Here is a 17,072-nt window from a genome sequence, read left to right as displayed (position 1 = left end):
CCACCTCATCACTGATCACGTCTCCGTCGTGCCGTAAACCCCCACTTACCCAAAACAGCACCGTTTACCAGAGAGCGTTAACGGCTGCTGTTAGTGAGACGTATGCATAAAATTGCACAAAACATGTTCGACTGCCCCACAGACTCAGGCTCTGTTAGAGGAGCTCCAGACCGTCGCCAAGCGTAACTGGCCATTGTTAGCGACTACCCTTATCGATGCTTATCAACCTGCAGCAAATGGGCCCGAGTCAATCTTTTGCTCTCGTCTGAAAGTTGCACCACGAGACACGACTCTACGACTACACCGTTTGGCGCTTTGTGATCGCATTTTGATTTCTCAACAAACTCTCACTCCAGGTTGCGTTTTCTTGATCTATACATTCTTTTTTCACGCGATAAAATCTGTGTACTCGAGCACATACATTGATACCCACACAATGACTGCTGATTCCCCCGCCAAGAAGGAGTGTATGGGCGCCGACTGCCAGAACGAAGCTGGATCCCTCCAATGCCCAACTTGTCTGAAGCTGGGAGTCAAGGACAGCTACTTCTGCTCTCAGGAGTGCTTCAAGAGAAACTGGGTACGTAAATTCCACCACGCTGTGACAGCGACACAACCTAACTCCAGCGCAGGGCATCCACAAGACAATGCACAAGTCGCAAAGTAATATCCTCCACCACCTGAAAGCTCCGAAAGCAATCTCACCAGATCCAGCTACCGGCTATTATAACCCTTTCCCCAACTTTCCGTACTCTGGAACCTTGCGACCCGTCTATCCTCTGTCGCCGCACCGAACTCTTCCTCAGTCGATTCCTCACCCCGTGTGGTGGCAAGACGGCAACCCCAGATACAGCCGATCCCTCACCAACCGTAACAAGATTGAAATTCTCGACAAGAAGGGCCAGGATGCTATGCGAAAGAGTTGCAAGCTTGCGCGAGAGGTCCTCGACATCGCGGCCGCTGCCGCTAAGCCTGGCGTGACGACCGACTACATCGATGAGATCGTTCACAAGGCTTGTATCGAGCGAAACGTACGTATCGAGATTTGCTCACCAATTTTCGAAGCGCTGGAGTCTATCTGTGATGGCTAACTCGACCTAGTCCTACCCCTCTCCTCTGAACTACAACAACTTCCCCAAGTCTTGCTGCACGTCCGTTAACGAAGTCATCTGCCACGGTATTCCTGACCAGCGCGTTCTGCTTGACGGTGATATTCTCAACATCGATGTTTCCCTGTACCATGAAGGATACCACGCCGATTTGAACGAGACTTATTACATTGGAGACAAGGCCAAGGCCGACCCCGATACTGTTCGTGTGGTTGAGACGGCACGACAATGCTTGGATGAGTCTATCAAGGCCGTTAAGCCCGGCACTCTGATCCGAGAATTTGGTAACATTATTGAGAAGCATGCCAAGAAGCACAACTGCAGCGTTATCCGAACTTACTGTGGCCACGGAGTCGGCAAGCTTTTCCATTGTCCTCCCAACGTCCCTCACTACGCCAAGAACAAGACTGTTGGAGAGTGCAAGCCCGGAATGACCTTCACCATTGAGCCCATGATTGCTCTGGGCAAGTACAGAGATATTACTTGGCCTGACAACTGGACCAGCACCACTATCGATGGAAAGTTGACAGCTCAGTTTGGTAAGTCTCGTTTGGAAGTGTGGCAGTGTCATAGGCTAATATAAATCGCAGAGCACACTCTTCTTGTTACAGAAGATGGTGTCGAGATTTTGACCGCGAGACAGCCAGATTCTCCTGGCGGCGCCCTACCGATGCCTGGCACCGAGAACGGAGAAACCCAGGCATAGAGTTTTATGAGTGTTGTTATGTGAAGAAATTATATGTTTTGGCGATATCATGTTCTGGAGTTGGTGGGGATGAGAAGGTGTTGGCTGATTGACGGTGCATTATAACGGCGAGCAGTGAGGCATGAGCCCAAAGTTGATATATTGACACAACATTTCTGCTCAAGTTTGGAGTGATTGATAGAGTCTTCTTTTAAGGTTATTACAAAGGCATGTGAACCATGGTGTTTATGTGGATATCGACGTTGATCAGCCTTGCTTGGCCAGCTTGGTCAAGTCAGGCCATACGTGGTTACATCATTGTCGATGTCCGTGGTGCATATTCCCGGATGCAGGCTTATCTACCTATCTATCCGTGGAGTGACGCAAATGGCTCTCGCTGTCAAAGTTGGAGAGTAATAAACCCTGCCTCTCAAAGGCTCAGTGAGACTGTGAACCCTCCCAGCCACATGCAGGCGTCACTCGGCCACGCCATCCGTCGTGGAAGGCGTTTCCAGGACAGGGGATCAAGGCAGAGGCCGCTGGGATTACGGGGGGTTTTCAGCACAATGCCCCTGCTGTCAGCTTCGAGGGTGTTGCCCTGAGCTGTCGCCGCTTCCATCATCGCGGCTAGTTTTTATCTGACCAGCCCAGGAACCCAACTTAACCTAACCTCTCCAGGTCCACCTCCACCATATCTCCACCAGAACTCACCACCGCTACCCTCCCACTAAGTTACCACTTCCACACCATCCATTGCCCGCCACCAACATTTCTCCTCTCCCACTCTGTTGTTCCCCTCACACTCCGTGACTAAGAAATCTTTGCAGCAAGGCGACTTTGGCATATTCAGCTATCCAGAGCTTTCCGCGAACTGTACCACTCCGAAGCTTATCATCCCTCGCCTTGCACCGCGATCTGCAGCCTGTGACAGAGCTTGTCAAACAGCTGTCCTCGACCGACATCGTCATCCCAACTCGATCACCACCCTCAACGTCACATTTGCACTTTAGCCCAACATGATGTCTGGAGAAGCTTGGCTGTTTTTGTTGTCGGTGCTTATCAACGCCGTCAACCTCTTTTTACAGGTTTTCTTCACTATTATGTACAGTGATTTGGAATGGTATGGTTCCCATGGTCTTTGCAGGCGCTGCTATCTAGGGTGTCAAACTCTGCGCCTCAGATGCGCGTATTCAAAGCAATTGTTGAGATGAAAACTAATCGCATATGGTAACAGTGATTACATTAACCCCATTGACCTCTGCAACCGACTCAATACCTATATCATCCCCGAGGCTGCTGTGCACGGTTTCTTGACCTTCCTCTTCCTCATCAACGGCTACTGGATCCCTCTCATTCTCAACTTGCCTCTCCTTGGCTGGAACGTCAAGAAGTATGCCGAATACACCCCGAGTTTTGCGACAACAGACTGATCGTGGCTAGGATTGTCGACAACACTCATCTCCTCGATGCGACTGAGATCTTCCGCAAGCTCAATGTTCACAAGAAGGTATGTGGCCTAGCTTGACTCGTAGCAAAGCGCAGCACTGACACCGCAACAGGAATCTTTCTTCAAGCTTGGCTTTCACCTGCTCATGTTCTTCTTCTACCTCTACAGCATGATTGTTGCTCTTATCCGAGACGAGTCCTCCTAAAATGCTACCCCTCTCGAATGAGCCGCGGTCCGCTATCACCGATGTTAGGCAATGTTTGGCTACGTCTGATAGGACAGATTGCAATATCTTAACAAGCTGGTCGAGTTCAGCCGACATCCAGGGCCGAATCGACTGGTCACGCGACGACAAGAACAAGAGAACACGATATGAATCTGCTACGGCAGTACACACAACGAGTGGAAGACAGTATAGATGATGATGATAGCTTATTTTTTTAAGAGGCGGGCTTGGCGTATATATCCTGGTATCATGCCAGCTGGCGCTCTGGTTGATTACTTCATGAAGGCGGTGGGTAGCATGTTCTGTTGGAGACTGAGGCATTGATCGCACTTGGTGGTGGCCTGGTCCCGTCATCCTTCAGCGTTTGAGCCCGGTGTGATAATTGATTAATGACCGAATAAGATGGCCAGTTCTGATGCTTTGGATGAAATGTATAGTTTCTTTATGTACAGTATATGACTTACAACTCATGACAAACATTTCTCGTGCCCCGTTGAGCTACTCGGGCTTAAACAACCAAACCCTACCTTTGGGAAGAAACCTCAGTGCCTTTATCCTAACAACAAAAGCAAACTTAGGTAAATTCAGCATAGGTATAATAGGCCTTAGGTAAAAACTAGGCGCCTGCTTTTAGGGACCTCAGAACCTCTCTCCAATTTCTTGCACCCCGTTTACCTGCGAAGTGAGCATGGGATTGCGATCAAAGTCACGTGACTGTTTCTGTTTCGCGATCTGCTCTGTCGCGCTTGGTAGAGCTTGACTGACAACCTACCTATACTTTGCGACGTTCAAACTCCATCAATCGCCTACGCTCATTCTCTTCATCATCCTCTTCCTTATGTCTTGTTGAGATGCCCTAAGCTTTAACTATCAATCAGTCAATCAGTCTTGCACAAGTCCGTCGAGATTTTGAGCGTTCCCGCCAATAAGTTAAATAGCGAGGCCATTATCTCAGAAGTCACAATCAGATAAGGTTTATCTGTTTCATGACTCGATTGCTGCCTTAGCCAAGCAGTACAAGCACCGTTAACTCCTTTGTTTTCTTCATCATCGGCAGCTGGGACAACCTTTTCCCTCCAACACACCACCCAAAGGCACATTTCCATCATAATGGCGGATTTTGGCGAATATCCGCCAAATATGGCGCCGCAAGATGCGCTCATAGTTCGAGAACAAGCTGAACCTGACCATGCTGTTGTGCCTTATTCGGCTGAAGATCTATCGCGTCCCAAGGTTGGACCATTAAACCCGTTCAAGGACGAGAACAACATTTTGAAGCGCAAGAGCGTCCCAACTGGACACGCAGAGGAGACTTTTCTAAGCGAACACACATTCCGGAGCAAGCATCGTGCTATCGAGCGACGAGGTGGTCCTGAACGAGAGTACCAAACGAATGCAGAGCAAAAAGCAGAGGCTGCCAGGATACGAGCTGGGCGAGAGAGCAAGGGCAGCGCAACGATTGCGGAGGGACCTGGGTCTTATGTTGGACCTTGGGCACGATACAAAAAGGCAGAATACGAGGTTGTTGCGGATGACGAAGTATTGGCGAGCGATGAGGAATATGAGATTGTCGAAGAGGAGGAAGAGGTAGTCGAGAGTGGAACAATTGTCAAGGCACCAACCAAGGCTTTGGAACGACGGAAGGAGGCCGAGGAGATGGGCGACGAGACGACGACGTTCCACGGATCCGCCGAGTACGATTACCAGGGAAGGACTTATATGCACGTTCCTCAAGACTTGGACATCGACCTTCGGAAAGAAGTGGGAAGCATCACCAACTTTATTCCCAAGAATCAGATTCACTCTTGGAAGAACCATTCCAAGGCGATTACTGCGCTGCGTTTCTTCCCTTCTTCTGGGCATTTACTCCTATCAGCTAGCGCCGACACTACCGTTAAGATCTTCGATGTGTACCACGACAAAGAGCTCCTACGAACATACTCTGGACACTCGAAGGCCATTTCAGATATTTGCTTCAACACATCGGGCACTCAGTTTCTCTCTTCTTCTTACGATCGCATGATCAAGCTCTGGGATACTGAGAAGGGTGTTTGCGTGAGCAAGTTCACGACTGGCAAGACTCCCCATGTCATCAAATTCAACCCTGATCCTGAACATGCGAATGAGTTTTTGGCTGGTATGTCGGATAAGAAGATTGTCCAATTCGATATTCGAACACCGAACGAGGTTGTCCAGGAGTATGATCATCACTTAGCTGCCATCAACACCATCACATTCGTTGATGAGAACCGACGCTTTATGACAACTTCTGACGACAAGTCTCTCCGAGCATGGGACTACAACATTCCTGTCCCCATCAAATACATTGCTGAACCAGATATGTACCCTATGACCCGCGCAGCTCCCCACCCCAGCGGCAAATACGTCGCATATCAGAGTTCCGATAACCAGATTCTCGTCTACGGTGCAAACGACAAGTTCCGGCAGAACCGAAAGAAGAGCTACCGGGGTCACAACAACGCTGGTCTTGGCATCGATCTCGACTGCAGTCCTGATGGACAATTCCTTGCCTCAGGTGACTCTGGTGGTTATGTATGCTTCTGGGACTGGAAGACGTGTAAGATGTATCACAAGTTCAAGGCTGGAAACCAGGCTATCACTACTGTCAAGTGGCATCCCCAAGAGACCAGCAAGGTGGTTACGGCGGGTCTGGACGGTGAGATTAAGTATTGGGATTAGAGGATGTATCATATGATGGATGGATAAACTGCATGGCATGGCGCTCGGGATTACAAGAAAACACATACCATTTACTGTAATGGGCACTCGATAATTCTTCTTTGACAAGCTCGGGGAAGAAAACTTAGGGCCTCTATCCTAAGTAAGGGAAGAGACTCAGGTGGGTTTGGGATATCTTAGTATGCATTTAGCGCACTTAATCTTGACACAGTCCAGAGTTTTGCTTCCCTGGGGATCAGTACCCCCTTTTATTCTTGTGAGCCCGCGTGGCATGCTGATATTGATCCATCAAATGCCTCTTTTCCTTCACCAGGTTTCCATTCTCATCATAGTACTCCCGCCCTTCGTCGTCCCAAACAGTGTCCTTCTCGATGTCGGAATTGGAATAGCCATGCTTCTCCGTATTCCTCTTCATCGTCCGAGATCTCGCCCACCTCCTCAATCACAAATCTTGTACCCGTAGCAGGACCAAAGCCATAAGGAAACCACTTCAGAGCTGCCGCTTTTCTAGCTTCCTTCTCACGTTGGATATCTCCAGGCGCCGTGCTTTTCGCTTCGGGGCGCTTCTTGGTCTTGGTCAGGTTGTTGAATTCCTCAGGGTTGGTCTGTACGTCTTTGAGGGCCTGCTTGGCGGCCTCTGAGCCGAGATCGAGGTGGATGACATAGCAGGGAATCATGGCCAGTTCATCATGGACGATGTATTCAGAGCCCCCGTCGAAGTGCGAGTCATAACCTTCAATCAAGGGACCATGGCGTCCGTCACTCCCGGTATATGTTCGACCCATGATAGTAGCGCAGACAAATAACCTCATACTAGGCAGCATGCCGACTGGGGTCATCTCTTTCTGCCCACGAGCATAAGATATGGCATAGAAGGCCTCTTGGGATGAGTAGATTCCTCGATCAAATGCTACGCCCGATCTAGGAGAGGCGACGACTTGCTCTTCCACTAATTTCCCAGGCATCTTGAAACCATGGCGGACAATCGATCCTACTGACTGAAGGGGCGTACCGTGGAAAGTCACACGAGGAGAAATCATGTCCTGAATGATAGTATCGTGGCTAATTTGGGCTCGGACTTTGCCGGCCTGCTTCGAGTGAGGCGGAATTCTGTCTCGTAAACTCGTCCCGCACGATCTCAGGTCTGTTTCCAGTGACGCCTGATAGCCCCAGAAACGTCTGACGAGATCGTGGTGGAGGACAGATTCCATGTGAATGACTCTCCATACTTTGGGGATACCAGCTGTTAATTCCTCGGGTGTTTTATGGAGGATTGAGTAGGCTGTGTCTTGGATGGTTGATACATCGAGACCGAAGGGGTTGTTGATAATCTGGTTCCAGTCTGATACTTCGTCTGCTGCATATCCTTTTTCATACTTCTCTGGTTTGGAAGACTGTTGTGGCAGTTCAAATCCGTGAATTGCTTCCAGCATCTGACGAATGGCGATTTGCAGATCAAACCCCCTGATGTGGCAAGAGTCATCTCCAAGGGCTGTTCTCATTATGGAGCGGACTTCTTCACGGAGAGGATCTATTAATTTTCTCGAAAACGACCTATACGTATCAATAATCTGGCATGAAATCATGGTCCGATGGTTCGCTGAGAGAATAATCTGCATGGCTAGTTGGGCGAAACTGAAGTAAAAAACATTATTGCCAGAATTATTCTGATGATTCGACCAGTCCTTCACACTTCCAGGAGTGTTTCCTTCGATGATCCTGTATGAGCCCATGATTTGGGATTTTTGTTGTCTTCTCCCAATAGCTGTTCGTCAATGAACGTGCAGATAGTTGGTGGTGTTTAAGGATTGATAGTATTGGGAAGATGGAGGCATTGAGATAGCGAGAAAAGGTGCTTCGTGTCCCGAAAAGAATATGTAGCTTAATTGGAGGGAATCGTTCTTTATTTACATGGAATAATGCAAATGCTGTATTTAACGAATCGTCACTACGCTACGTCGGTGATTGACCCATACGATGTCTTCGTTGAGGCTCAGCTTGACTTAGTGTAGGCAGACATCCAGTGACTCCCACAATGAACAAACAGCGCGACAGTTGAACTTGCGATGTTCTAATAACTTTTGAGATCCCTTCGACATGACTTTCAAGTTTGTCTCGAAAGGCACAAAATAACATAGAGAAATGGCCAAAACTACCTGTCTTGGAACACATGGACCTCTTGTCTATGACTAACATAAGAACCTCACAAATGACACTGACCTAAAGTTCAAGGTGCTTCTTTTTATCATTCGTATTAATTAGACGCCCATAACTAGAGTGGTTGCTCTTCTTCGCCCAAAGCCGCTCCCATCTCTAATCTCCCAGGGACCAAAGAATGACCCTATATCCAGGTCAATACAAATCCAACATCAAACATAGGCCAGAAGCGTCAATCCTGTCTCAAATGCTGGAACCCAAGTCATTTCAGCAGTGCCGAAGCCAAGCCAAGCAACGTGCCATTCAACATGTATGTTCCCTTTCGGATCACCACATTCCTCTCTCATCCTCTTCTGTCCATCCAGAGCATCCTCCACAGCGACATCTGAACCCATAGCGATAGAATAAATCGGCGGGAGTTAGCCCGCAACCATACGAGATGGTCAACTCCTCGCCTTCTTTGATAATCTTTGCCTTGACTTCCATCTCAAGTACCTCGCCAGCCTTGTTGTAGTGGTATTTGACGGCCTGTCTCGGATGACATTTGTGATTGAAGCGGGACGCAATAGGGAAGAGGCCTGCTTCATCCCAAACACCTGTTGAGAAGCTGAAAGCGCCATCAGATCTATCTTCTTTATTCTGCAACTCTCAACTTACCAGTTTGTAGTCCAGACAGCCTTGATGCTCTGGAATTTACAATGGCTATTAGCATGAAGGCCCAGCGCAATGTCCTGCGATGCCTGGTCCAGTTTGTCGAATTCCTTGTACAGCGAGTTGTTATCGGCAGTGAATAGTGGTCTTTCGACGAGAATTTTGTCTCCGGCCTCGAGGTCTTTGGCTGCAAAGGCGCCCCATCCCGCGATGAGAGATCGCCTGATGATAAAAAACTCATTTCGAAAGAGAACATCCGTAGTGGCAGATGGTGTCAAGGGCAAGCCAGCAGGTTCCATGGCATTAAGTTCGGGACTTTTGATCGGTTCTAGGGGCTTCACAGGGGGAAAGCGATGGACGTACTCAAACGGCTCGTCTCGATGAGCTGTGACATAGCGGATCAAACTAAAAGGCAATGTCAACAGAAACGACTTCCTCGACAATTCCTCAGTGTCTTACTCGTCTGTTGTTTCTTCATTCTCATAATCCGACCCGAAGTCAAATTCTGAACTCGATGAAAAATCCGGCTCGGAACCCGAAGTATCCCCATACTCAGTGGCGATGTCATCAAAAAGTTCTTGCTCATGGTTCTGAGCTGTTTCATCGCTGTGTGGTAGATGGGAATCATCTGCAATAGAGTTCGAGAGAACGTCCTTCTCTGGATGAGCTTCAGTGATCTAGCAGAGCGTGTTAATCCTGGGAGTAGTGTAGTTTGGAAGTGTTTGCACCTCTGTCTCTTTGTCATCGCATGGTTTAGTTCCATCGCTACCCCGATCCAGCTCTAGCTTGACAAGAAGATCAAGAGTCGGAATATCTTCGATGCTTGATGATGCTAGGGTTGGACCGAGGACAGGCTCATCTGGTGGCTGAGAGATATTGTCACCCATGATGGATAGGCACAACGAATGAAGACAAAGAAAAGGTGATGGCTGGTATTTGAGGGAAGGCTCCTGGATAGAAGCAAATAGAAGATTAAAGGAAGAGAGTTAAAATAGCTGAGGTGGATGTTTGATTGCTTATATAGGTATTGTTGAGGAGTGTTTGTGAATCACGGCGGACTCCTCGAGCATTGATGTGGGCAACAATGATGCAAATACTGATTGAGTTGTCGAAACCAAGCTAATTGCATAGCTGTGGTAGACAATAGTGAATGCTAGTTAGCTTAAAAGAATCTAAGATCAGAAATACTACCTATATAAAGCCTCGAAAGTCTTCGCGGACATATTTTTCCCGCTCAGCAAGTAACAATAAAACACTCAGTAAAGTCCAGCAAACCCCTAGCCCCAACCATTCTCACCGATGAAACATTTTTCATTTCACTGCAACCATGTGGCTACGAAAAACAATATTTCCTAAGCATACAGAGCAAAGGAGGAGAAACTGGGCTTCCATTGCACGATTACCACAGCGAAATGCGTGAGGTCAGGTGATGGCTCACGGCTCACATCTCCGGCGTGGCCGGCTTTGGGCATCATATTCTAGACGCGAGGCGAGAGTAAAAGATGCTGGTTATGGATACTGCTTTGATAGATTCTGAATTGCCCATGTTGTGAGTATGCATTGCACTGGCTGATCTGGCGAACAATGCGGCATACCACCTTGCTTCAAGACGGATGCAAATCTTTCTAGCTTTTTATCTCTGGAATTTCAGTCCAATGGTTACGTTGGTCATGATTTCACGCCTGAGGAGGTAATCGGGTTCAAAGAAGAAAGAATCATTCTAATTAGTCGCTAGTAACATATCAAAATCCCCAATGTCAACATGAATATCGATAGTTTTACATACCCTGGATGTCTCTTGCCCCAGTTTCTCTTAAAGTGTCCCTTGGGTTCGACCCATGCATGACTCGATCTGACTAACCTCAGCTCCATATATACCATGAAACTATAGCCTTGTTCTATGTGGGAGCCTCTATGTGGGAGTCTCCATAATACAGGCACGCCTTTCGTTTGCCGACGCCTATCACCTAAATTCCCTGATGCAATAGGACACAATGCTGGGGTCGCGCAGACGAATAGTCACAGCCACACCACCTTCTTTTGGGCCGCAGTGGACAAGTTGAAGAGCAGTCTGGACACTGCAGGCAGTTGGGCTTCTGCCACACACGTCGGCATCGGCAAACCCAGAGGTCCAGACCAGTTCTTGTCACGATGCAGTCAGATGGTGCGTGAAGTCCAGCCTTTACTCCACATCCGATGCAGAAGCGGCGGAGGGGCATAAGCCGGTCTTGAGGTCCCGCCTCCTGCTCCGGTATCAATCGGCCTTGTGGGTCGAAGTACGCCGTGTTGGCTTGTAACACATCAAAGTGTTGCGGACTCCGTACACGGAAGCACCAGTAGCACTCCAAGTTTCCGGGTCTTTGGTCTTTCTTTTTCTCGCTGGCCCAATGTTGTGGGAAGTCCTTTGCTGCTCTCATTACCAACTCAAACTTGTCTCGTAGTGTTGCCATGCGTTGGGGGTCTACTGTGCGATGAAAGTGTCGGTTCACCATGGACAGGAAGATGAGAGACTGATAGTCCAGGTCCGAAAAAATGAGCCTCTGCACATCGTTGGGGAGCCGTTCTAATAGCGATACTTTGTTTGTTTGAAGAACTTTTGGTAGCCAGGTTGGACAACTCGACGCATACTTCTTCTGGTGGGGATACGAAGGGCGATTGAGCTCAGGTTCAAATGCTCGGCCAACGGGGCCAGCATGTTGTCGTGGGATCAAGAGCATCTTCAATTAAGAAAAAGTCAGTAGAAGTGTGTGTGATCTCGATAACGTTCTGTGGGAGAGATGCGCTTCTATAAATGACTACCTTAGCCAAGGAGGGGACAGACAGGGAAGTGTATGGCATCCAACAATGTCCATACCAACCTACCTCATGCACGCCTCTGATGGCAAGCAAACAAATAGTTGCGGCACCCAAGATTTCACGTCGGATATGGGTCGAGGTGCAAGGGTGTTTGTGGTTCGTTCTCTACCCGACATCCTTCAGCATTATAGCTGTTGGTTGTGCATTGGGGCTGAGACAGGCAGCTCGTTAAGGTAGTTGAAAGGTATCTTCTCTGCGCCTGATATTTACCCAACACTACTTAATTTGTGATTGACACTCACCGTGGGCCATTGGCCATCAGATCTACGCTGGTTTTTGGTACATCTGATATGGTACAGCTATGTCCTGGCCTATGGTGTCATTCTGCCTTCATGTTTGATTTAGTATTCAGATCCTGGTGAAGCCATTAGCTGTTCAGTGTTTCGTTTCTATGACCAGTAACCGACTGCATCATGCATGCAACCCAACATATACAAGCCTGTTTCCAAGTCAGCCTTTGGCTCAATAGATGGTGTAGTGTGTGTCCTTTCCATAAACCCTCATGGAAAGGTGAAATCCTATATCTGCGCCCTAGAGATCGGGCTGACCCCGGTCTAGTTTGCGTATGGAGACGAGACGAGAAGAGACGGCTGGCGAAGCGAAGCTGTTAGACGAATGACGGCCGGCCCGGGTCAACCCAACACGACAAGAGACAACGGCAAGCAGTTGGGCGGCCGCGTCCTCACTTCAGCTTCCAGCATCGACTATTATCCACATAGCTGCAGCGGAACCAGTCCCCCGACCGACGCCTCTTATCATGTGAATGGAAGGCTCATGTGGGTATGTCGCACTATCACTGTGATATCCAAACTGTCGGGTCAAGCTAAGCCTGGTTCATCTGCGGGTGAGTCCAACACACCAGGAAAACCACCTCTCCTCATGCAAGTCGCAATTTTGGGAAACTCGCTCGCATCCTTCCACTCGCTTCGAGTCATTTTCAACCGCTATGATTGAGCCAGGATCTGGAATTCGTTACCTGCGCTCCGCACGCACATCTTCTACCTGAAGGAGTACTCTTTGTTGCATACTGGGATCAGGCATCGAGTCTGTTTGCTTGACAGATCACTTTATGCCAGCAATGTCAGAATTTGGTCTGAGCTGCACTTTGAGACTTGATCAAGACTGCTATAAAATATGGTCTTGGCGTGCGACGAGTCGTACTCTTACTGGTAATATCGCCCCAGCCCAATGAGGCGTCTCGTTTCCTCTGGTGGTTTTAGCGACGAGATAGGCACGTTGGCTGGCATTTTTTCTGGGTTTTTCCGCATGGAACAGGCGCCTGAGAAGTTTGTTACCTCTCCTCGCTTCGTCCTGTGCCTCACTCTTCGGATGCGATTCCAAGACGTCGACAAATTATCGACCCCCTGGTTGGCAAGGATCTGAGGGGTTAAAGTCGAACAAAAGGCTTTTCAGAGACATTCCCAGCCAAGAAGGAGCCTACCTTACGCCTCGTCCAGAGTCGTCCACTTGAAAGCAGACAAACGATGTAAAAGACTGAAGGTATCATAGGCAGGCCAAATGGTTTGGAATCCAAGCATCGGGGCATCTGCTGGGTGCTTGTACCAAAGCACTGGGATGACACGACGGATCAGCCATGCCCCCAAAACCCCAAAAACATGCTCGATGTGGTAAAAGCATAGCATGTCTATTATTATCCCATTCGATAATAGTCGGCAAAGCTCCCACGATGAGACCTCATTGTAATGAATATTCCCACGTAAAGGCTCCTTCACCATGTGAGCGATTGAGAGGTTGCGACAGCATATCTTAGTTCGTTCGGGTCCTTTGTCACGATAAAGCCAGAGCTGAAAGCGTGGAAATCAAAGAGTACGATGCGGTGCTGTCTGTGATCCTTGTCAGGTAGGGCCAGGTAAATATTTGCTGGTAGCATGCCTAGCATGTGTAGCAAACAAAGTGTTTCCCGGTTTGAGAAATTGGCGCTGATCATTAAATGTTTCATTGACATTTTCACTTTATAGTGTCCTTGGAATATGGAGTACATATGTACACCAAGATACGATCTGTGGGGGGACAGAAATTGGGTGGCATTCCATCACGAAAACAGGTCTGAGCATTGTGTGAATTGTCTCAGCCTCCGCCCTGATGAACTGGTTGCTACTGTGCTGGGGACACAAATAGGACCAAGTACAATCGATTTGATGACTGCATGACGAGGGTTTGCGGCCGGCAAATATGACTGCATCGGGGCCACTCATGGCCCGGCTGATGGCTGATGGCACCTCCTTGTGGCAACCAAGCATCCCCAGGGTACAAAGAAATCCTCTGGCTGTGTGCTGGCAGGATTTGGCCCAAACACCTTGAACACAGCCCCAATGCAAACTTGAAATGCGATCCAGTAAACTCCGCAAATGTTGCTGTAGATCCTGACCAGAGGGCCTGTTTCAGATAGCAGTGCGACCAGGGGTACGCGCTTAAACGTCATAATAATCATTCGTGCCCCAGTCATCTTTGCACCCTGAATTTCTGTCTTTTGGTGATGCCTTCTATATTTTCTTTGTGTGCTCACGACGTTCTTTAACCCATTTATGTTCCATTATGGCTCTGTTTGAATCCGCCAACTGCGATCGAAATGCGACCGCTCCAACAGCCAGCGATGCCGGCGTCGCAGGCGCTGGTGTAAGCTCCAAACCTAGCATGCCGGAAGACAACATAACCAGGTGCTGACATACGACAGATCCTACTATCATTCATGATCACGGCGCTGCTCGCCATCATATTATCGAGTAGCGTCATTTTTGCCGAAATGCGGGGGAGAGACTCGGTCATCCGGCGGAAGCTGCTCAACGGTTATAGCGACTCTCAAATTATGCAGGGAATTGGTATCCAGAGTGTTGGACTGGCGAAGATGAACAGCTTGGTGCCGTATCACTTCTTCCTCATATGGATGCTGTCACTCCTTTCCATGGCGACCCATAACACGACACTTTTGGCTCTTAAACAAGATTACCGCCGCGATTGGGTAATTCGATGGTTGCGACAGTTTCTAATGTTCGTCAATTTGGCGTTGTCATGCGTGTCTGGCGTCTTTGTTCTCGAGGGTGTTTCAAAGGGTCTTGACGACAAAACTCTCCCCATATCCTGCGTGTGGGAAGTTGAGGGCAAAGGCGCTGCCTCAAACGCTGGTCTTTCTTACGTCGGCACAATCGTCGTTATTGCTGGTAACTGCATCATCTTTGGCCTGGCGACCTGGTATCTTCACAGCAAGCAGCAAAGATTCTATAAGATCATCCAGGTTGTCGGGTTGGTGTTGATGACAGCTATTGCAGTTGGAGCAGCGATTCGGATTATCCTGCTTTCCCAAGCATTTGGCCACCCGTCGATCGAGCTCAAAGACAATGGCGAGACTGTATGGAGCTTCGGTCAGCTTCTCTCCATGCTGCTTCTTATCCTTCCCTTGGTCAACGTCATTGAGATCTACCGAGGAGAGATCCAAGTCCCAGGTCCAATTCGAGACGACCGAGCTAAAGTATACGACGGTGAACTCCAGGATAACCCACAAGGGTCGCGGACAAATCTCTTTCAAAAGTAAGGGACAAAGTCAGGAATCATATCTTGAATTGAGAGAGAGACCACAAATCTGGTCTTATGATTGGGAACGAAGGCAGGAATTGTGATGAAAAACAGGCTTTACTGCAAGAAAGATACCCTCTTTTCTTTCTATCCTTAACAAGCAAGTATTTAGAGATTTGAATCATCCTCTCGCATTGCAGGGACTAGATAGGTAGTTTGCGCTGGGCGCAGCTTCATGTCTACTAACTAACTTGGGCATCTACCAAGCCACCTATAGAAAATGAAATTGACCTATTGCGCTTGCCCGTACTCTTTCGACGCTCTTCGATTGCTCGCCTTGGAATGGACATCCAACCACCGGGCAACATCTTGTGTGTAGCGGTGATATTCATGAAATAGGTACCTAGTTATGATCCAGGTATTGTAATAGCACCCACAGAGGAAAGCATGAGACGGAAACGGTATTAATCTTCATTTGCCATTAGCGTCGCCGTTTCAACGTGCTCCTTAATTGGTTCTCTAGAGGCATATATGATGTCACACCAAGTTCTTTACACAAAATGATCATAAGAATATTTATTTGTATTTGTTATTGATTCTAATCATTTGCGTTCCATTATCGTTCAACTCGTCTATTGGACTACGCACTTGGCTGGCAGTCCACAAGGTCCCTCCTTGACCTCCTTAAGCTCTTGAGGTCCCTTGTTCTCCTGTTTGGGAGCAGTGGTACCCTTTTCAGCCTCGGCAGGCTTGTTGGTGTTCGATGCCACCTCAGGCGCAGCCTTGGCTTGGCTGCTGCCATGCAGTCAACCGGTGAACTTGGCAACAGTCTGGTAGAAGTTCTCTCCCTGGATCTGAGCAAGCTCGAGCTCCTTGGCAGAGGGCTGGCGAGAACCGTCACCACCAGCGAAGGTACCGGCGCCCCAGGCACTGCCACCGCGAACCTCGGAGAGATCAGTCAGGACACCGAAAGCCTTGGCGTAACCGAAGGGGACATAGATGATGCCGTGGTGAGTGAGGGTCGAGATAGCGTTCTGAGCAGTAGTCTCCTGACCACCACCCTGAGAGGCGGTAGAGACGAAGATACCAGCCATCTTGCCCCAGAAACCACCGGAAGCCCACTGCTTGCCAGTCTTGTCCCAGAAGGCCTTCCACTGGGCGGGGAAGTTTCCGTAACGGGTGGGGATACCAAGGAGGAAGGCATCGTAGCCCTCAAGGACGGAAGGGTCGTCGAGGGTAGGGACATCGGTGGGCTTGGGAGGAGCATGCATCTTGGCGAGGACATCCTCGGGGAGGGTCTCGGGGACCTGGAAGAGGTCGGCAGAGCCGCCAGCCTTCTCAATACCGGCCTTCTCAGCTTCGGCCAGCTGCTTGATGTGGCCGTACATGGAGTACTACGAGATATGTTAGTGTTCTGTGGTGATACAGTCACGAGTGGAATGTTGTATGAGCGTAGACAAGCCATTGAGCAGTGTAATCTTGATTTACACTTATTGTCACATATGGCAGTCTCAAGCATCTCACATGAGTAACAATAGTTTGTTTATCATGAAGAGATGACGGTGGCGGGGCTAGGAATGACAAGATATGGAGGGGTGAAACATACGTAGACGATGGCGATCTTGGGAGCCATTGTGAATGACTTGTGGGGGGGTATCAAGTAAAGAATTAAGAAAATACAACGTAGAGAGATGCGAGGAGTACTGAGTG

The 17,072-nt window shown here is 48.8% G+C and overlaps 8 protein-coding genes across 8 annotated transcripts; 4 read left to right on the top strand and 4 right to left on the bottom strand.

The window, feature by feature from the left end:
- Positions 1-436: 436 nt before the first annotated feature.
- J7337_000489 (uncharacterized protein) lies at positions 437-1,815 on the top strand (the record flags this gene model as incomplete). Its single annotated transcript, XM_044818242.1, has 4 exons — positions 437-580; positions 633-1,031; positions 1,102-1,648; positions 1,700-1,815. The coding sequence occupies 4 exons, from the start codon at positions 437-439 to the stop codon at positions 1,813-1,815; spliced, it is 1,206 nt and encodes a 401-aa protein (XP_044685944.1).
- Positions 1,816-2,813: 998 nt separating this feature from the next.
- On the top strand, positions 2,814-3,446 carry ERV14 (COPII-coated vesicle protein; the record flags this gene model as incomplete). The annotated part of the gene is made up of 4 exons (XM_044818241.1): positions 2,814-2,914; positions 3,029-3,184; positions 3,235-3,301; positions 3,354-3,446. The coding sequence occupies 4 exons, from the start codon at positions 2,814-2,816 to the stop codon at positions 3,444-3,446; spliced, it is 417 nt and encodes a 138-aa protein (XP_044685943.1).
- Positions 3,447-4,577: 1,131 nt separating this feature from the next.
- On the top strand, positions 4,578-6,167 carry J7337_000487 (uncharacterized protein; the record flags this gene model as incomplete). The annotated part of the gene is made up of 1 exon (XM_044818240.1): positions 4,578-6,167. The coding sequence occupies one exon, from the start codon at positions 4,578-4,580 to the stop codon at positions 6,165-6,167; it is 1,590 nt and encodes a 529-aa protein (XP_044685942.1).
- Positions 6,168-6,493: 326 nt separating this feature from the next.
- Positions 6,494-7,669, bottom strand: J7337_000486 (uncharacterized protein; the record flags this gene model as incomplete). The annotated part of the gene is made up of 2 exons (XM_044818239.1): positions 6,494-7,158; positions 7,180-7,669. 2 exons carry the CDS (start codon positions 7,667-7,669, stop codon positions 6,494-6,496), a joined length of 1,155 nt encoding a protein of 384 aa, XP_044685941.1.
- A 982-nt stretch (positions 7,670-8,651) lies between these two features.
- Positions 8,652-9,274, bottom strand: J7337_000485 (uncharacterized protein; the record flags this gene model as incomplete). The annotated part of the gene is made up of 2 exons (XM_044818238.1): positions 8,652-8,931; positions 8,982-9,274. 2 exons carry the CDS (start codon positions 9,272-9,274, stop codon positions 8,652-8,654), a joined length of 573 nt encoding a protein of 190 aa, XP_044685940.1.
- Positions 9,275-9,430: 156 nt separating this feature from the next.
- J7337_000484 (uncharacterized protein) lies at positions 9,431-9,862 on the bottom strand (the record flags this gene model as incomplete). Its single annotated transcript, XM_044818237.1, has 2 exons — positions 9,431-9,652; positions 9,704-9,862. 2 exons carry the CDS (start codon positions 9,860-9,862, stop codon positions 9,431-9,433), a joined length of 381 nt encoding a protein of 126 aa, XP_044685939.1.
- Positions 9,863-14,387: 4,525 nt separating this feature from the next.
- Positions 14,388-15,381, top strand: J7337_000483 (uncharacterized protein; the record flags this gene model as incomplete). Its single annotated transcript, XM_044818236.1, has 2 exons — positions 14,388-14,468; positions 14,527-15,381. 2 exons carry the CDS (start codon positions 14,388-14,390, stop codon positions 15,379-15,381), a joined length of 936 nt encoding a protein of 311 aa, XP_044685938.1.
- Positions 15,382-15,994: 613 nt separating this feature from the next.
- Positions 15,995-16,995, bottom strand: ALTA7 (Minor allergen Alt a 7; the record flags this gene model as incomplete). The annotated part of the gene is made up of 3 exons (XM_044818235.1): positions 15,995-16,154; positions 16,182-16,756; positions 16,969-16,995. The coding sequence occupies 3 exons, from the start codon at positions 16,993-16,995 to the stop codon at positions 15,995-15,997; spliced, it is 762 nt and encodes a 253-aa protein (XP_044685937.1).
- Positions 16,996-17,072: the final 77 nt, after the last annotated feature.

The sequence above is a fragment of the Fusarium musae genome, chromosome 1, assembly GCF_019915245.1.
Source record: "Fusarium musae strain F31 chromosome 1, whole genome shotgun sequence".
Lineage (NCBI taxonomy): Eukaryota > Fungi > Ascomycota > Sordariomycetes > Hypocreales > Nectriaceae > Fusarium > Fusarium musae.
The sequence above is the reverse complement of the archived record's forward strand: the minus strand, read 5'-3'. Positions and strand labels throughout refer to the sequence as shown.